Source organism: Daucus carota, chromosome 4 (assembly GCF_001625215.2).
Source record: "Daucus carota subsp. sativus chromosome 4, DH1 v3.0, whole genome shotgun sequence".
NCBI lineage: Eukaryota > Viridiplantae > Streptophyta > Magnoliopsida > Apiales > Apiaceae > Daucus > Daucus carota.
In genome coordinates this window covers 24773148-24787594 of record NC_030384.2, presented here as the reverse complement: position 1 = coordinate 24787594, position 14447 = coordinate 24773148, and the positions used below count along the sequence as shown (strand labels likewise).

General features: G+C 33.7%; 2 protein-coding genes across 2 annotated transcripts; one reads left to right on the top strand and one right to left on the bottom strand.

Annotated features, from left to right (window-relative positions):
- Window positions 1-2641: 2641 nt before the first annotated feature.
- Window positions 2642-4101, bottom strand: LOC108217977 (uncharacterized). The gene is made up of 3 exons (XM_017390890.2): window positions 3832-4101; window positions 3479-3543; window positions 2642-3275 (listed from the first exon to the last, which is right to left on the bottom strand). Exons 1-3 carry the CDS (start codon window positions 3979-3981, stop codon window positions 2783-2785), a joined length of 708 nt encoding a protein of 235 aa, XP_017246379.1. The 5' UTR covers window positions 3982-4101; the 3' UTR covers window positions 2642-2782.
- A 4602-nt stretch (window positions 4102-8703) lies between these two features.
- Window positions 8704-12076, top strand: LOC108217984 (cytochrome P450 81Q32). Its single transcript, XM_017390899.2, has 2 exons — window positions 8704-9730; window positions 11041-12076. Exons 1-2 carry the CDS (start codon window positions 8780-8782, stop codon window positions 11659-11661), a joined length of 1572 nt encoding a protein of 523 aa, XP_017246388.1. The 5' UTR covers window positions 8704-8779; the 3' UTR covers window positions 11662-12076.
- Window positions 12077-14447: the final 2371 nt, after the last annotated feature.

Sequence of the window (14447 nt, the reverse complement as noted above, 5' to 3'; positions counted from 1 at the left end):
ATTTGATGGAAGAACGAGGATCTTTTTGAACAATATATTGTAATATGAAAGTCTTATCTATCAAAATTAATTCATCAAGTTATGATGAAATTCACAGACGGTCCATCAAACATTATCCACTTGTTACATAACAACCTCTCATAACACGCGCTAAGTAAGGTGGATAGAGGTAGGAGAGACGCAGGTTTGTCACGCGACGAAGTACTTTGGTATTCCTATCATTCGAGGAGCAATAAATGCTCCTCTGTTTTAGAATTAATTTGATTACTCGTTCGAGATGTTGTTAGTGAATATTTTTTTCTATTTGAAAAGACTTTGAACACCAAATGAAGGAAGGTTAATTTGAAAGAATCACAATATAAATTGGACTGAATCATTTGATTTGATTAAAATCATTTTGTGTTATCAAAATTTCGATTTCGACATATTCAAAATTTGGTTAATACCATTTTAAGATAAAATAATATTTCTCATTTTCAAACTTTATTCTTTTATTGTTTATGACTTCTTACAAAAATATTTTTCTATAAAAACTAAATTTACTTAAATCACAAATCATTAATTTAAATGATATGAACAGAGTGGTTGCAACAGCGAAACAACACCTTTTACAATGAAAATTTGCCCAAGCTCGGTCAACAAGTGCTCTTTCGGCCAATGAGCAATGGAGATGGAGAGTGTTTCTGATTAAACCACAAATTGATACAATGAGGAGACAATTGATACAATTATCTTTAAAGACAAGGGGGAGTATAGTATGAGTCTAATAGCCAAAGACTCAACACGTGAGCTCGTTCAGGCTCAAACGTGTTTGAAGGTCGGTATGATGGCTCCGAAGGTTGTTGAAGTTATGGCGGTGAAGAAAGCGTTGAGTTGGATAAAGCTGAGTAGATGGTAGATTAAGCTTTTCAAGCTGTTTAGTTGTGGTTCAAGTGATTCAGAGTCGTGTACTAATGCCATCCTACTTTAGGCGGATTATAAATGATCGCAGGCGACTCATTCAAGATTCAAACAAGATTTTTTTGTATTTTATTCGACGATCTGCTAATATGATTGCCCATGAGTTCGCTGGGGCATCATATAGACACCCAGATCGAGTCTTTGATATGAATTCTATCCCTATGAATTTGAAATACTATATTGAGAAAGACTTAAGTTATCAATAAAACCATCTTTTTCGGTCCAAAAAAATTCATAAAAAAAACTGTCACATCAAATTATAATTTTATTGACAATAATAATATAAGGGTTTTGCACATTATTATGAGAACAGATAAATACAAGTAGATTAGATTATTTTTGTAACAAAATAAGAATATAAAAGAATAAGAACATCAAAATTCATATAAAATTCATAGAATGCCTAAGAAGTTTAGAGGGCCCATTATTCCTAACAATTAGTCAACTAAAAACAAGGTCATATAATTTTAATAAGTACTAGTACTTCAATATTCGCAAAATTCTACTCCCTCCGCCGTGATTGTTTACGTACACTGTTTTCACGTATTTTGATACTCTCGTAAAGCATAGTTTTATAATATATATCTAATTAATTTTTTGAATAAAAGTTTAAATGTCAAACTTTTTTTCAGGATTTTTTTTAAAAAAAGTACATTTTATAAGTATACTTTATACAAGCCTCAAAATGCGTGCCAATGTAACATAAAGAACATGATGGGGCAGAGGGAGTAATAATTTTATGATATATTTAAAATTATAAAATCAAACATTAGTTTATTATAATAACATTCATAAGTTATATTGATTTTTTTTAATATTAATAAAATAAAAAAGTAAATTGGATAAAAATATGTTGAAAAACAACCAATTTCTTTATTAAATCACAATTATTTAAGTAATCACATGATCTCAAATTTTTTTTTTTTTAAAATCACTATTCTTAATAAGTCAGGATCTGTTAACCAACGGCCAGAATTAAAATAAAAGTTTAATACGTTCAATGATTTTTACCCGCTGGACGGAAAAAAAGACCCCGTCCAGCGGTTTAAAAGTGCTGGACAGATCTCGTCCCGCGCAGCGCTGGATGTAGGTTATAATCATGGCCGCTAGATATTCATCCAACGATCACGGGCCGGTGGGTTGATTAAACGGTCCCTGGCAGTGACCGCTCCTCTACTAGTATTTGGACTATTCACTATTGTATATCTCGGATCAGATTTTTATAGTTGGGTTGTCAGGGGCCGCGGGCTATTCGCTATTGTATAACTTGGGTCAGATTTTTATAGCCAGCTGAAGCCGTCGTGTTCTTATATTCAATATTGTTTGATAGGTTAATAAGTACTTCCTCAATCTCATTTTAAGTGTCTTGTTTTGACTTTCAACGGTCAAATTGACCAATTTTTGACAAAACATAAAAAACAAATTCGTTATTATTTTAAAAAACTAAAAATTACATTTTGTAGTATATTGTATGTACTGTATAATGACATAATTTTTTTACATTTAAAAATTACATTATATGTGTAAATCTCAGTCAAAACTTGGTGAATTTGACCATTCAAAAGTCAAACAGAACACTTAAAATAGGATGGAGGGAGTAATAAACGTCCCTGATGCGGCGGGTGCATGTTTGTTTATCCAAGTTTCATAATCTAAATTTCCTACGTAATAAAACAATTGCTGTTTGTCAAGATAAAAAATAAAAGTAAATCTTGTTACATAGTACTCTATTACACTACACATTCCTGAAATAAATAAAACAATCACAACATACTACTACCACAGAAAAACGAACCAGGAAAAACACACATACAAGTGAAATTCACATAAGTGATTTGAGTGACCTTGCTTTAATTCGTTTCCTAACTCTCTTCGTTCCGTTGTCAATCAAGCTTTCATCATCATCCTCGTACTCAAATTCGCTTATATCTTCAGCATCATTCGACAAAGGGGCTGCCACAACTTCACTGGTTTTGCTTGATTCTCGACTTGCTCTCTTTTTTCCCCAGTTGGGTCCAAACCCAGAATAATAGCTAAAAGATTGGTATGGATTCTCTTCGATTCTCGCCTTTTTGGCTCCATTATTTTTGCCCGACTTGGTAGTACTATTCTTGCTAACTGGATGGAGAACGTGCGGAGCAAGAGCAACATAGCTTCTGAGATGAAATTCACAGAATGTTCCTCCTTGTTTAGCTTCTAACCCACAAATCCAATTCCCATTTTCATCCGTTTTCGAACAATAATTAATAACATCCTCTAACTTCCCTTCTTCCTCCTCCTCGACAATGCCATTGTCGCGACATAATTTCACGACACTGCAAAATATCCGGCAATACTTTCAAAGAAAGCTTACTAGATAACAACTAATCCATATATACATACATTCCAAGTTCAAATTCAGTAAATTTCACTCATACAATAAGTACCCATACAACAAACCCTAATAACATATCACAAGATAAACGCAACTCAAAGCATCCATTAACAACAAAATTAAAGACAAAAATTCAAGAGATACCTCTCTAAAGGCCCATTCATATCTCCACACGGCCCATTTCCTGAGAAGCTATCGTGTTCTTGGAGCTGCATAAGTGAACATTCACAGCACTTGAAAAACCAACCAACCAACATAAAATAGACCAAAAAAGAAACGACCCTTGAAGCACATGAGCTCATAAACACCATGTAGTCTAGAATTTGTGGTTGGTATGTAATAACAAGACATGAGATTGTAGTAAAACCCTAGAGAATAAGGAGGAGAAGTGTAGGAAAAGTAAGAGTTATTCGGACAGAAACAAAATGGGGTTTATCAGATCTATGCATACAAGACAGACAGAGCTGAGCTCTGCAAGAAAGAGTGAATGAACTAACCTGAAATAATGGAGATGAAGTATTTGGAGGAGGTACATCCCAGGGAGATTGGTTGAGCTGACAGATGTGAGCTTGCAGGGGAGTTGTGGCTGAGTATGATGATTGGGGCAGCGCTTGGTGAGTGATTTTCATGTTCTTTCTGATCCTCATGGTGCTTTTTTGGTTGAAAGAAGATGAGAGGAGCGGGGACGAGAAGAGAGGAAGAGAAGACGGGTAAGATCTGAAAGCCTTTTCTCTCTTTCTACCTGCACTGTATATAATACTACAAATTATGAAAATCACTTTTATAATATATAGAAAAAGAAATGACGAAATTTGTTAGTTACATAGATAGTTTGTCTTTTCTTATTGACTTCTTCTCAAAAATATGTGATTACTTTTAAAAATAAATAATTTGATTTTATAAATATGAAGTATGAAATATTTAATATTAAAAATATAATTTAAATCTCAAATTTTATTTGAGTATTTATTTTGAAGCAAAAAAATTCAAGTAGTTGAATATTTAGAGGTAGTTTTTTCTCTCTCAAATTTCAATTAAAAATTATGTGATATTCAAAAATCAGGTTAGGATAGTATAACATTTAATTTCACTTATCTAGTGTCTAGTTCTTATAAATATTTCAAATTTTGAAAATTAGAATATTCGTATTATAAATAATACGTTTTTTTTCGGTTAGTTCTAATTTTTATAAACATTTTTATATTAGTAGTAAATGTTTGTTAGTTCGGAAACATAAAAAATATATTCTACTTTTTAACTTAATATAAAATATAACTCGTGTTTTAATTATTTGAAAGCACGATTTAAATATAGATTAAATTGTTATTCAACTTATGTATAATATATTTATTAATTTTTTTATGTAATTTGAAGATGTTTAAACAACAACTTAATAGCCTAATATTTATATAGATAATAAAATATAACAAATAAATATTAAATAAGACAACTGTTGTTAAACTAAACTAAAATAACATCATAATAGTTTACTAGAATTACATATAGGTGTAAGAAATAAAATTAACAATTATCCTCACTTTAGTTTTTGGTTTTTTAAACCAAAATTAAGTTTTCAAAACTTATATTAGATAGGCTTTTTCTCATGTTTTTATATTTTAATTTTTATATATCAGATCAAATCGGTATATATTTAGATTTTTTTTGGATTGTTCTACTCATTAACGCTAACTCTTATCTAGAGTAAAATCTAAAATCTGGTCCGGTTATTAATCATTAAATCGGATATTCAGTTTTCCGAATTATCAAAAATCTGTATCTCAAGTTATAGTTGAGTATAGACCAATTAAACATAGTATTGATTTGTGGGGTTGTGATTTGTTTTTATAGAGATTCAAAGTCTTAAAATATTTATTCTATTATAAATATCTTTCTTAATGAATTCTGGGATCTTTCTTGAAAGAATTTGTTTTCATATTGGATTGGATGTCTTCGAGACAACACATTTCAGTGGACTCCGATTAGATTTTATTTAAAGATCAACCAATAAAATATATAAATATGGCTCATGCCATTAAATATTTGCGTCTTATTCTACTCAGGAAGATAGAATCACAAATGAGTCCATATTACACAATGGCTTCTTGGGCCTGTTGAGTGATCTCATATAGTCAATTGAATACGATCCACACATTGTACGATAGATAACAGGGTTTTTATTCGGATCATTCTACATTTAACAAATTTTACCTCTAATGTACCATTAAGGTAATCACATCTAAACTCAATTTAAAATATTTTAACAATTAAATTAGTTGAATTCAAACTTTTAATGTTCCATAAATTATTTTAAATTCATCTACTGTTTGATGATAATATTTTCTTATCATTTAATCATTATTTAAAGAAAGAAATAGTACTAGCTACTCTACAATCTACATAAGCATTAAAAGTTCTAAACATAAAATGTAGTTCGGTAGATGAATAGATTTATATATAAAAGGACACTGTATCTAAATATATTACATGTGTCACATATCTCACCGTGAATTTCAATATGTGTATATAAGAATAAAGGCCTAATATAAAATTTGTGTATTTATAATAACTTCCGCCCCGGACTTCCTACATTCTTTTCATCTTCAGAAATCTCAAATCTGCCCTCGTCGCTTTCTCTTTTTCTCCTAAATTGCACTTTTTTCTTCTTTGTCAATGAGGATCCGTGCCAACAACCTACACTTGAAGCCTACCGGACCAGCAATAATTTGTGTTCTGAATCAGTCCCCATGGGATGTAATGAGCTCATCACAGCTCTCTGAAAATCTGCAGGTGACTTGATTATCTTTTACTTCTTTTTATCTATAAGAGGTCGGTTCAAACAGTTACATGTTTGTATAAGTCTCCCATCCCCATTTGGTTTTATACTCTACCCTAATTAGCTTTGATTCATTTTTTTGTGCTCTGTTTAGGGTTCAATAGTAAACTATTTTCTATAACTCTATCGTAACATATGTACTATCGAATTTTGAATTAGTTTGCAAATTAAATTGATGCACAATTCTTTCTTTATTTTTTTGATCAAATACGGCATTACGCAATTGTGTTTGGAAATTTTCTTATTCTAGTAAATTATTTTGTAGATAATTGAAACAGATGACGGATACTTTAGAGAATCGGCTTATCAGAGCTTTTCTGGGGAATTGAACAGGTAACTAAGTAATGTAAGAATTTCACTATCAGCTTATGATGATTTGTGTTCATATATCTTGTAAATAAATATTTTAGGGTTTTTTACATTTTTTGTATATGAAGCTATATTTTATATACTTATAGTACATATGGGAGGTCTGTGCACTCATAGAACCGTTCGAAAAAGATATGTGTGTAGTTAGTAGTGTAATATTATATTTAGATTCATATGTAGCAACCCCTGTTGAATTTTTTTATTTATATTCATATGTCATAGCCCTATTAAATCCGCTCTGAATCACAATGAAAGTACTGCAAAAGTGGTTCAACCACAACTCCGTCGTCGTCAAAGGAAGGAAGTAAAAGTGGATGCCAATTGTGATGATAATGAGATATATGACTATTATTCGGGATTTGGTCCGAACTGGAAGAAAAGAAGAGTCATGGTTCAGAACAACAGAGAAGCTGTGAGTACATCAAACCCTGGTCGAGAACATGGCAATGATGATGACGACAACGTGAAACCTCTGAAGGAAAGGTCATTGAAATCAATCCTTGAAGGTGTCTAACTTTCCAGAAATCACTCATCTGAAGCTTCAAGTGCTACTTTTGAATAGGAGTTTTAATTGAAATACATTCAGTGTTGTGATCAGTTTAACTATACTTTGTGCTGGTTTAATCGTCCTTATAGGGCCCTTATATTTTCTTGTTAAATTGTGAATTAACTAGCTATATTACATATATAGAGGCATATCAACATTTGCTACTAAATTATTTCTTCTTGTTTTGGTTGACAGTAATTTATGTGTCTTACTGATAAGTATTGTGTGTGTTTTGATGCGTATATTTCTAATATGTAGCCGACACTTGTGTTGGGATTTGTAGCATCCGGGGATTATTTCTAATACAAAGAATATTCCCCGAACTTGCTAGAGTTGTTTGATTACGATTGAATTTAGAACTGAACAGAATTATATCCGCAATGAATTAATCGACAAAATAATATGAGACGTATTCAACCCCCCTACATCTGATTCTACGCTTGATTGGACCTAACACAGACTACTTTATAAATTTTGGTGCTTATTTGGTGTACAATAACATGGACAGTCGCCAAAACTAACATGGCAGATATACTCTAAGATCCAATAGTGGGAGAAATCACTTGTCCTTACAATACAAGTCATTATTTTGTAAAGAGAATATCGCTAAGTTATACTGGTTTTAAATTTTTATTTAAGCTAGTATTGAGATTTGTAGCATCCGAGGATTATTTCTAATACAATGAATATTCCCCGAACTTGTTAGAGTTGTTTGATTACGATTGAATTTAGAACTGAACAGAATTATATTCCGCAATCGAATTAATCGAAAAAATAATATGAGACGTATTCAACCCCCCCCCCCCCCTAACATCTGATTCTACGCTTGATTGGACCTAACACAGATTACTTTATAAATTTTGGTACTTATTTGGTGTACAATAACATGGACAGTCACCAAAACTAACATGGCGATATACTCTAAGATCCAATCGTGGGAGAATATCGCTAAGTTATACTGGTTTTAAATTTTTATTTAAGCTAGGATTGGTGTTTATTGAATCACTCCCCCCCCCCCCCTCTCTATATATATATACACATATATACATACATACATACATACATACATATATATATATCTATATATCTATATATATATATATAGAAAGTTATTTGGAGTCCCACTTTTTTTGGAGTTCCCGGAGTCCTAATCCTGACCCTCCATTTTACTTTCATCTAACAGGTTTTTCAGATTTTGTGAAACAAAACTCGATTTTATCGAAGAAGAAACAAATAACAAAAGATGTTTATCGATAGAAAATTAAAAACAAAAGAAGAGGTGTTGTGTGAAAGGAAAAGAGACGGCTAGAAATTGAGATTGGTGTAACAGAGAGAAAGAATTAAGATAAAAAGAAAGACGATGGGGATGGAGAGAATTGAGGTGGATAACGAGACGGGGCGATTAGAGTTAAAGAGGATGAGTCGGCCGACTCTTATGAGGGAGAACTTTTTTTATTCAAATCGCTTATTGGTTTTTTATTTTACGTATTTCTAGGTGCATGTCAGCATGTGTACCAACAAAGAGCTCTGTTCCATCATAAAATACGTTCAAAATGAGGCATGATCTGAAATGGAGAATAAATTTATCCACAAACCCTGAAGTCAACTAATACTATTCGGAGTTGTGACGATATATTTATACACAGGGCTTAACTTACAAGTTACAACTCACAACCATCTTCCCCGCATAAGAACTATGGAGCTCACACTTGTATCCACCATCTTATACACATTCATATCGTTTCCAATCTTATACATGTTCACTAAACACTTCCTTAACAAAATCCGGAACCACCCTCCCACTCCCTTCTTAAATCTCCCGTTTCTTGGTCACCTATATCTTCTTAAGAAACCACTTCACCGGACACTCTCCAAAATCTCAGCCAAAAGCGGCCCTCTACTCCTCCTTAACTTCGGCTCCCGCCGCGTCCTTCTCGTCTCGTCCCCCTCTGCCGCTGAAGAATGCTTAAGCAAAAATGACGTAGTTTTCGCAGACCGTCCACATTTGCTAGCTGGAAAACATCTTGGCTACAATTACACTGCCCTTCACTGGGCCTCGTACGGAGATCACTGGCGTAATCTCCGTCGCATGGTCACTGTGGAAGTGTTTTCAGCCCATCGGCTGCGATCTAGTCAGGTTATTCGAGTTGAGGAGACTCGAATACTGCTAGATCGCCTCTTTCGAGCTTCCAGAAGTTCTGGAACTCCTCGAAGCTCGAAAGAGAATATTGTCGATATGAAATTGACTTTTTTCGAGATGACGTTAAATGTGCTTATGAGAATGATCGCGGGGAAGAGATATTACGGGGAGGATGATGTGGCGGATGAGGCCGAGGCGAAGCGGTTTAAGGAGATTATAACTGAGTCGTTTGTTATTGGTGGCGCTTCGAATTTAGGGGATTTTTTGCCCCTGATGAAGTTGGTTGAAAAAAGAGGGATAGAAAAGAAAATGATTGCGTTGAGGAAGAAGAGAGATGAGTTTGTTCAAGAATTGATTGATCAACATAGACGACATATGGAAGATGGGAATGGGGATGATACGGCGGAATCGGGAACGGGAAGGAAGAGCATGATCGAACTGTTGTTGTCTCTGCAACAAACTCAACCTGAATACTACAGTGATGAGATTATCAGAGGTTTAATACTGGTAAGCCTTTTTAGTATCCTCTTCTTATCAAACAAAAATGATCAATACTTTATCAGTGATTTACAATATTTGCCAGAACTACTTGTGGATTTGCAGATTGTGGTGAATTTTATGTTGATAGGAATGAGTAGTATCGAAAATTTAACATTTGATGGGATCGGAAAATATTACATCATTCGGACATGATTTAATCTAAGCAAGACTCTATTAGTTTGATGCATGTGCTTTTATCTTTTACGGAATCACATATGTACTATGGAGGTTCTTCTATGATGCTGCTTCCTCACATAGTTCCTCATAAAAGCTTTCTTAAGGAGGAGTTGACATTTAGTTAAAGAAAACACCAACTGACAACTGAATAATAATATATTCAAAATTACATCTGAGACTGAATGCATGGAGGAGTACTATTTCTATTTGTTGAAGCATCATGTACTTCACATCCGAAATAAGGAAATACAAACATATAAAGATTTAGAATCCACTCTTCAAGGATCTTGGACTTAGGCCGTAAACGAACTGAGTCGAGTCGAGTTTTTACTTATCGAGTCCAAGTACGAGTTTTGCTTAACGAGTCAGGTTTGGTTGTTAAGTTCAACAAAGACTTTTTGCTGCTCAAATTCGAGTCTGTTAAGAACCGAGTCGAGTTTCAGTTGTTCGCGAATAATTCGAGTTGAGTCGACTTTTTCCGCAAACAGTTCGGCTCATATACAACTCTCCTCTTGGTTGAGTAAATGAAGAGCGTGATGAGTGATAACTACTGAAGTAATGATGACAACAGTTCTAGTTTCATTTTGCATGCAGATTAAGTTGCCTGAAATCAAACTTCATCTGCAGATCACTAGTTAAAACAAATTATGGGATTCATGATCCAGGGAGTGGGAAAGTAAATTATATAATAATGCACTCGAGAAATACACAAATCCTGAACAGAATGAAGAGAATTTAATAACTGGACGATAGATAATCCTTCCTGAAAGAAAGTGGAGTTCACCTTATATATACCTGCTACTACACCCAGTTGAATAGAGCATCCCTCAACATCTTACTTCGTCAAAAAAATTTCACACTGCAACAGAACTTTTGATGAAATTTATCTGTATATTAGTAATAATATCATTTTTAAGTGCCTTAACCGCTGCTAGTTCACTCCACAAATTCGTAGTTCATGTGATGGATGCCCTTGATTTAAACTAATTACAGATGATGATACATCATAAATTTCTATCCTCGCAAACTGATTGTGTAAGCAAATTGATTTTGGGACAACCATTTGAGCCGCTCTGTTTGAATGCTTCCTTTTACAATAGGTTCTACTAGGAGCAGGAACTGATACGACAGTTGTAACCATGGAGTGGGCTTTGTCTCTCCTGGTAAACAATCCAGATGCTCTAAAGAAGGCACAGATAGAGATCGACAATCATGTGGGACAAGACCGTCTCATTAATGAATCAGATATATCAAACCTGCCTTACCTCCGTTGCATCATAGCCGAGACAATGAGGATGTACCCTGCTGGCCCTCTACTGCTGCCTCACGAATCATCCGTGGACTGCAAGGTAGGAGGTTTCGTCATCCCCAAAGGCACCATGCTGATTGTAAACGTGTGGGCAATTCAAAATGACTCAAAACTATGGGCAGAACCAAGAAGGTTCATGCCAGAAAGGTTTGAAGGCCTTGAAGGGACCAGAGACGGGTACAAGTTTTTACCGTTTGGCTCGGGAAGAAGAGCCTGTCCAGGGGAAGGTCTGGCAATGCGGATGATGGGGTTAGTTTTGGGGTCACTCCTTCAGTGCTTTGATTGGGAAAGGATCGGAAAAGAGTTGGTTGATATGACTGAAGGGCCTGGACTTACCATGCCGAAGCTCCAGCCTTTGGTAGTAAGATGCCTGCCGCGTGTGACAATGGCAACCAAACTCAATCAGATTTGAACATATCATGGACTTGAGTTATAAGATGAAAAATGTATGTGAGTTCGGACTTATAAGCTACTTGTCATAAGAGGGCCAGACACATACAGATATCTTCAACATGCCCTGCACAAATGGTAAGTCTGAAAGATCAATTATGCATATCTCAAAGGAACACATTTTGTTTTGCAACACTTCTTTTAGTAAGTTCTACACTTTTTTTAGTAAGTTTCAGTTTCTTTTATTTTTTTCTCCGCGAGTAATACAATGGACAATATTATTAATCTGATGGCTTTTGACTTGATTTCCTATCTTTTCTTGATATCAATCTTTTCTGGGGACGGAGATGCTGGTAATTTTTCCTAGCTAGGGAGTCCAGGACAAGTGCCAAAATCTAACATAGGAGTACCTTTTATTATATTGGGGGTGTTTTTTTCCGGCTTGAAAGCCGGGCTTCTGGTTTATAAGTTAGAAACACTTATTTATACTGTTTGTGTAAAAAATCAAGAAGTACTTATAAAAAGCTAGGAATGCTAGCTTTTGTTTCAGGATTTCTGCTTATTTCTCAAACACTTTAATCACTTATAAGTCTTAACTTGCTTTTAACTTCTACTCCACTTTTTTATTTTAAGCAAAAAGCACTTATATTAAGCTCATCCAAACGGCCCCATTATGTTTGGTTGGTAAGAAAGGAATGGGAAAAAGTTTTGAAAAAAAATTGGCTGTCAACAAAATTGTTATAATGAGATTTGATGACAAATTTAAAATAGCAGGGAACGGATTCGTTCACAAACTAGGGGCGTCATCTCTAATATAGAATGTAAGGAATAAAATTGAGAAAAGAATAAATTTATAAACAATTGCTGCTAACATAATTCAAATATTATTCCATTTTATCCAAATTCATTCACCCCGATCAAAAACAATATTAATTTTTATTAATCCAGCTTTTCACAAAAAAAAAATGACACCAGGGACGAGAGCAAGTCCAACAAATGTCTTATTTGGTGTTTTGAATCAAAATTTAGGACAATTCACAAAAATAGAAGCTCAAACAGTGTCTTAGAAATGTCTTAAACTACTAGTACATCTTTCATATGCCGTAATTTTAAGGTTGCACTGCTCAAACCTCATTTTAGATTTAACAATAAAATACTATTCCCCCTCTTTCCACACTTATTTCTATAATTACAATTCAAATATATTAATATTTTAATAATAGGGCTTGTTGATAAAGATTCTTGTCGGTGAATATACAAAAATGATGTCCTAATATACTTGAATACTGTAGGCCTGTTTGGTAAAATAAATTAAGTCCTTATTAAGGACTTATTTTTTAAAAAAAAAACATATTTTTATAAATTTTTTGGATATATATATATTAAGGGGGTGTTTCATATTCATTATGTGATAAAAAAAAAAAGGGGGCTTATTTCAAAACAATAGAGTTTCATATACTTTTCTCTAGCAAATAGCCCTTATTTCTGTGTAACTCTAATGTGTTGTATTTCAATACAAACACGAACCATTACGTAACTCTTTCTAACTCTAATCACCGACATTGAACCGTCCTAACCAACATTGAATCGTCCTCGTCATTGTCACTAGCAATAACGATGAACAAACTCTAACCCCTACAAACTTAGAAACACGATTGCAAGTAAAATTAGTGACTCACAACATATTATGAACTAAATATACAAAATAAGTTTGACCGCACCTCACCAACTTTCTCATCTCCTAGATAAATCGGAAAAGATAAAATAAAAACACAAAACAACACCTACAATAATAGATTATCGAGCATAAAAACAATACTATTGAAAAAATCCGAGTATGTACATCAACACTTTTAAAAACATACAATATATTGAATATACTAAAAAAAAGTCACATAAACATATAAGTTCCTGACAAAAAAAAAACATATAAGTTAAGAATCGGGGATAGTACACCATTATTTTGAATGTCGAAATCTTGACACGTAAATGAGTCATAGTAGTACGATCAAAGGAAGTATATATCATGGTCGTGGGAGAAGAAGTATAGAAAAACCCCAAATCAGAATAAAGTACGGCAACTGAAAGATCAGTGACCTGACTCGTTCAAGCGGTAGAGCGATGGTAGACCGGAAGTAGAGTTTGGTGGCGATGACGGCAGATGATTCCGACGGCAAAAAACGTGACCATGAATCGGCAAATAAATACCAGAACTAATTTTATTATTTACATGTAACTTGTACAGATCGAAATTCCGGTAACAGAGGAGATTGGAGCCAACAAAAATAGGAAAAAGGAAGAGAGAGGGAGGGAGGGAGAAGATGGGAGAGGGGACACTCCGCATGTAACATCTCTTTGGTTAACCAAACACATGGTTTGCCACCAAGAAGAAGCCAACACTAAATATTTTACATGTCTATGATGCAAGCAATTAAACCAATTATTTCAAATGTTTATCATATTTGGAAAGGTTTTTCAATATTGGAATTACTCAGGTGGACTAACCTAAAATTTTGAAAAACCTTGAATTTTATTAATTTCGTATTAAGAAATTTATTGTTCTCATTTTGAAAATAACATTTGTTTGAAAAGATATTAAAAATTATATTATGTGTCTCTTATAATTCATTTATATTTTTTATGTTATTAAATAATAAATCTTTATGATGGTTAATAAATATGTTATGTTCATATCCTCGCGAAAGATATGTAACCACTACAAGAAAACAGTCAATAGACATCGGTTTTTAACCGATGTCTATGTTCTTTCAGGACCGATGTCTTTGTCGGTGATGTCTATATATAGAC

Excerpts from the sequence above, each read along its gene's own strand:
- LOC108217977 (XM_017390890.2), bottom strand. The coding sequence starts at position 3,981 with ATGAGGATCAGAAAGAACATGAAAATCACTCACCAAGCGCTGCCCCAA. Across the intron at positions 3,544-3,831 it reads CTTCATCTCCATTATTTCAG|CTCCAAGAACACGATAGCTT; the intron begins GTTAGTTCATTC and ends TCACTTATGCAG. Across the intron at positions 3,276-3,478 it reads ATGAATGGGCCTTTAGAGAG|TGTCGTGAAATTATGTCGCG; the intron begins GTATCTCTTGAA and ends GATATTTTGCAG.
- LOC108217984 (XM_017390899.2), top strand. The coding sequence starts at position 8,780 with ATGGAGCTCACACTTGTATCCACCATCTTATACACATTCATATCGTTT. Across the intron at positions 9,731-11,040 it reads TTATCAGAGGTTTAATACTG|GTTCTACTAGGAGCAGGAAC; the intron begins GTAAGCCTTTTT and ends CTTTTACAATAG.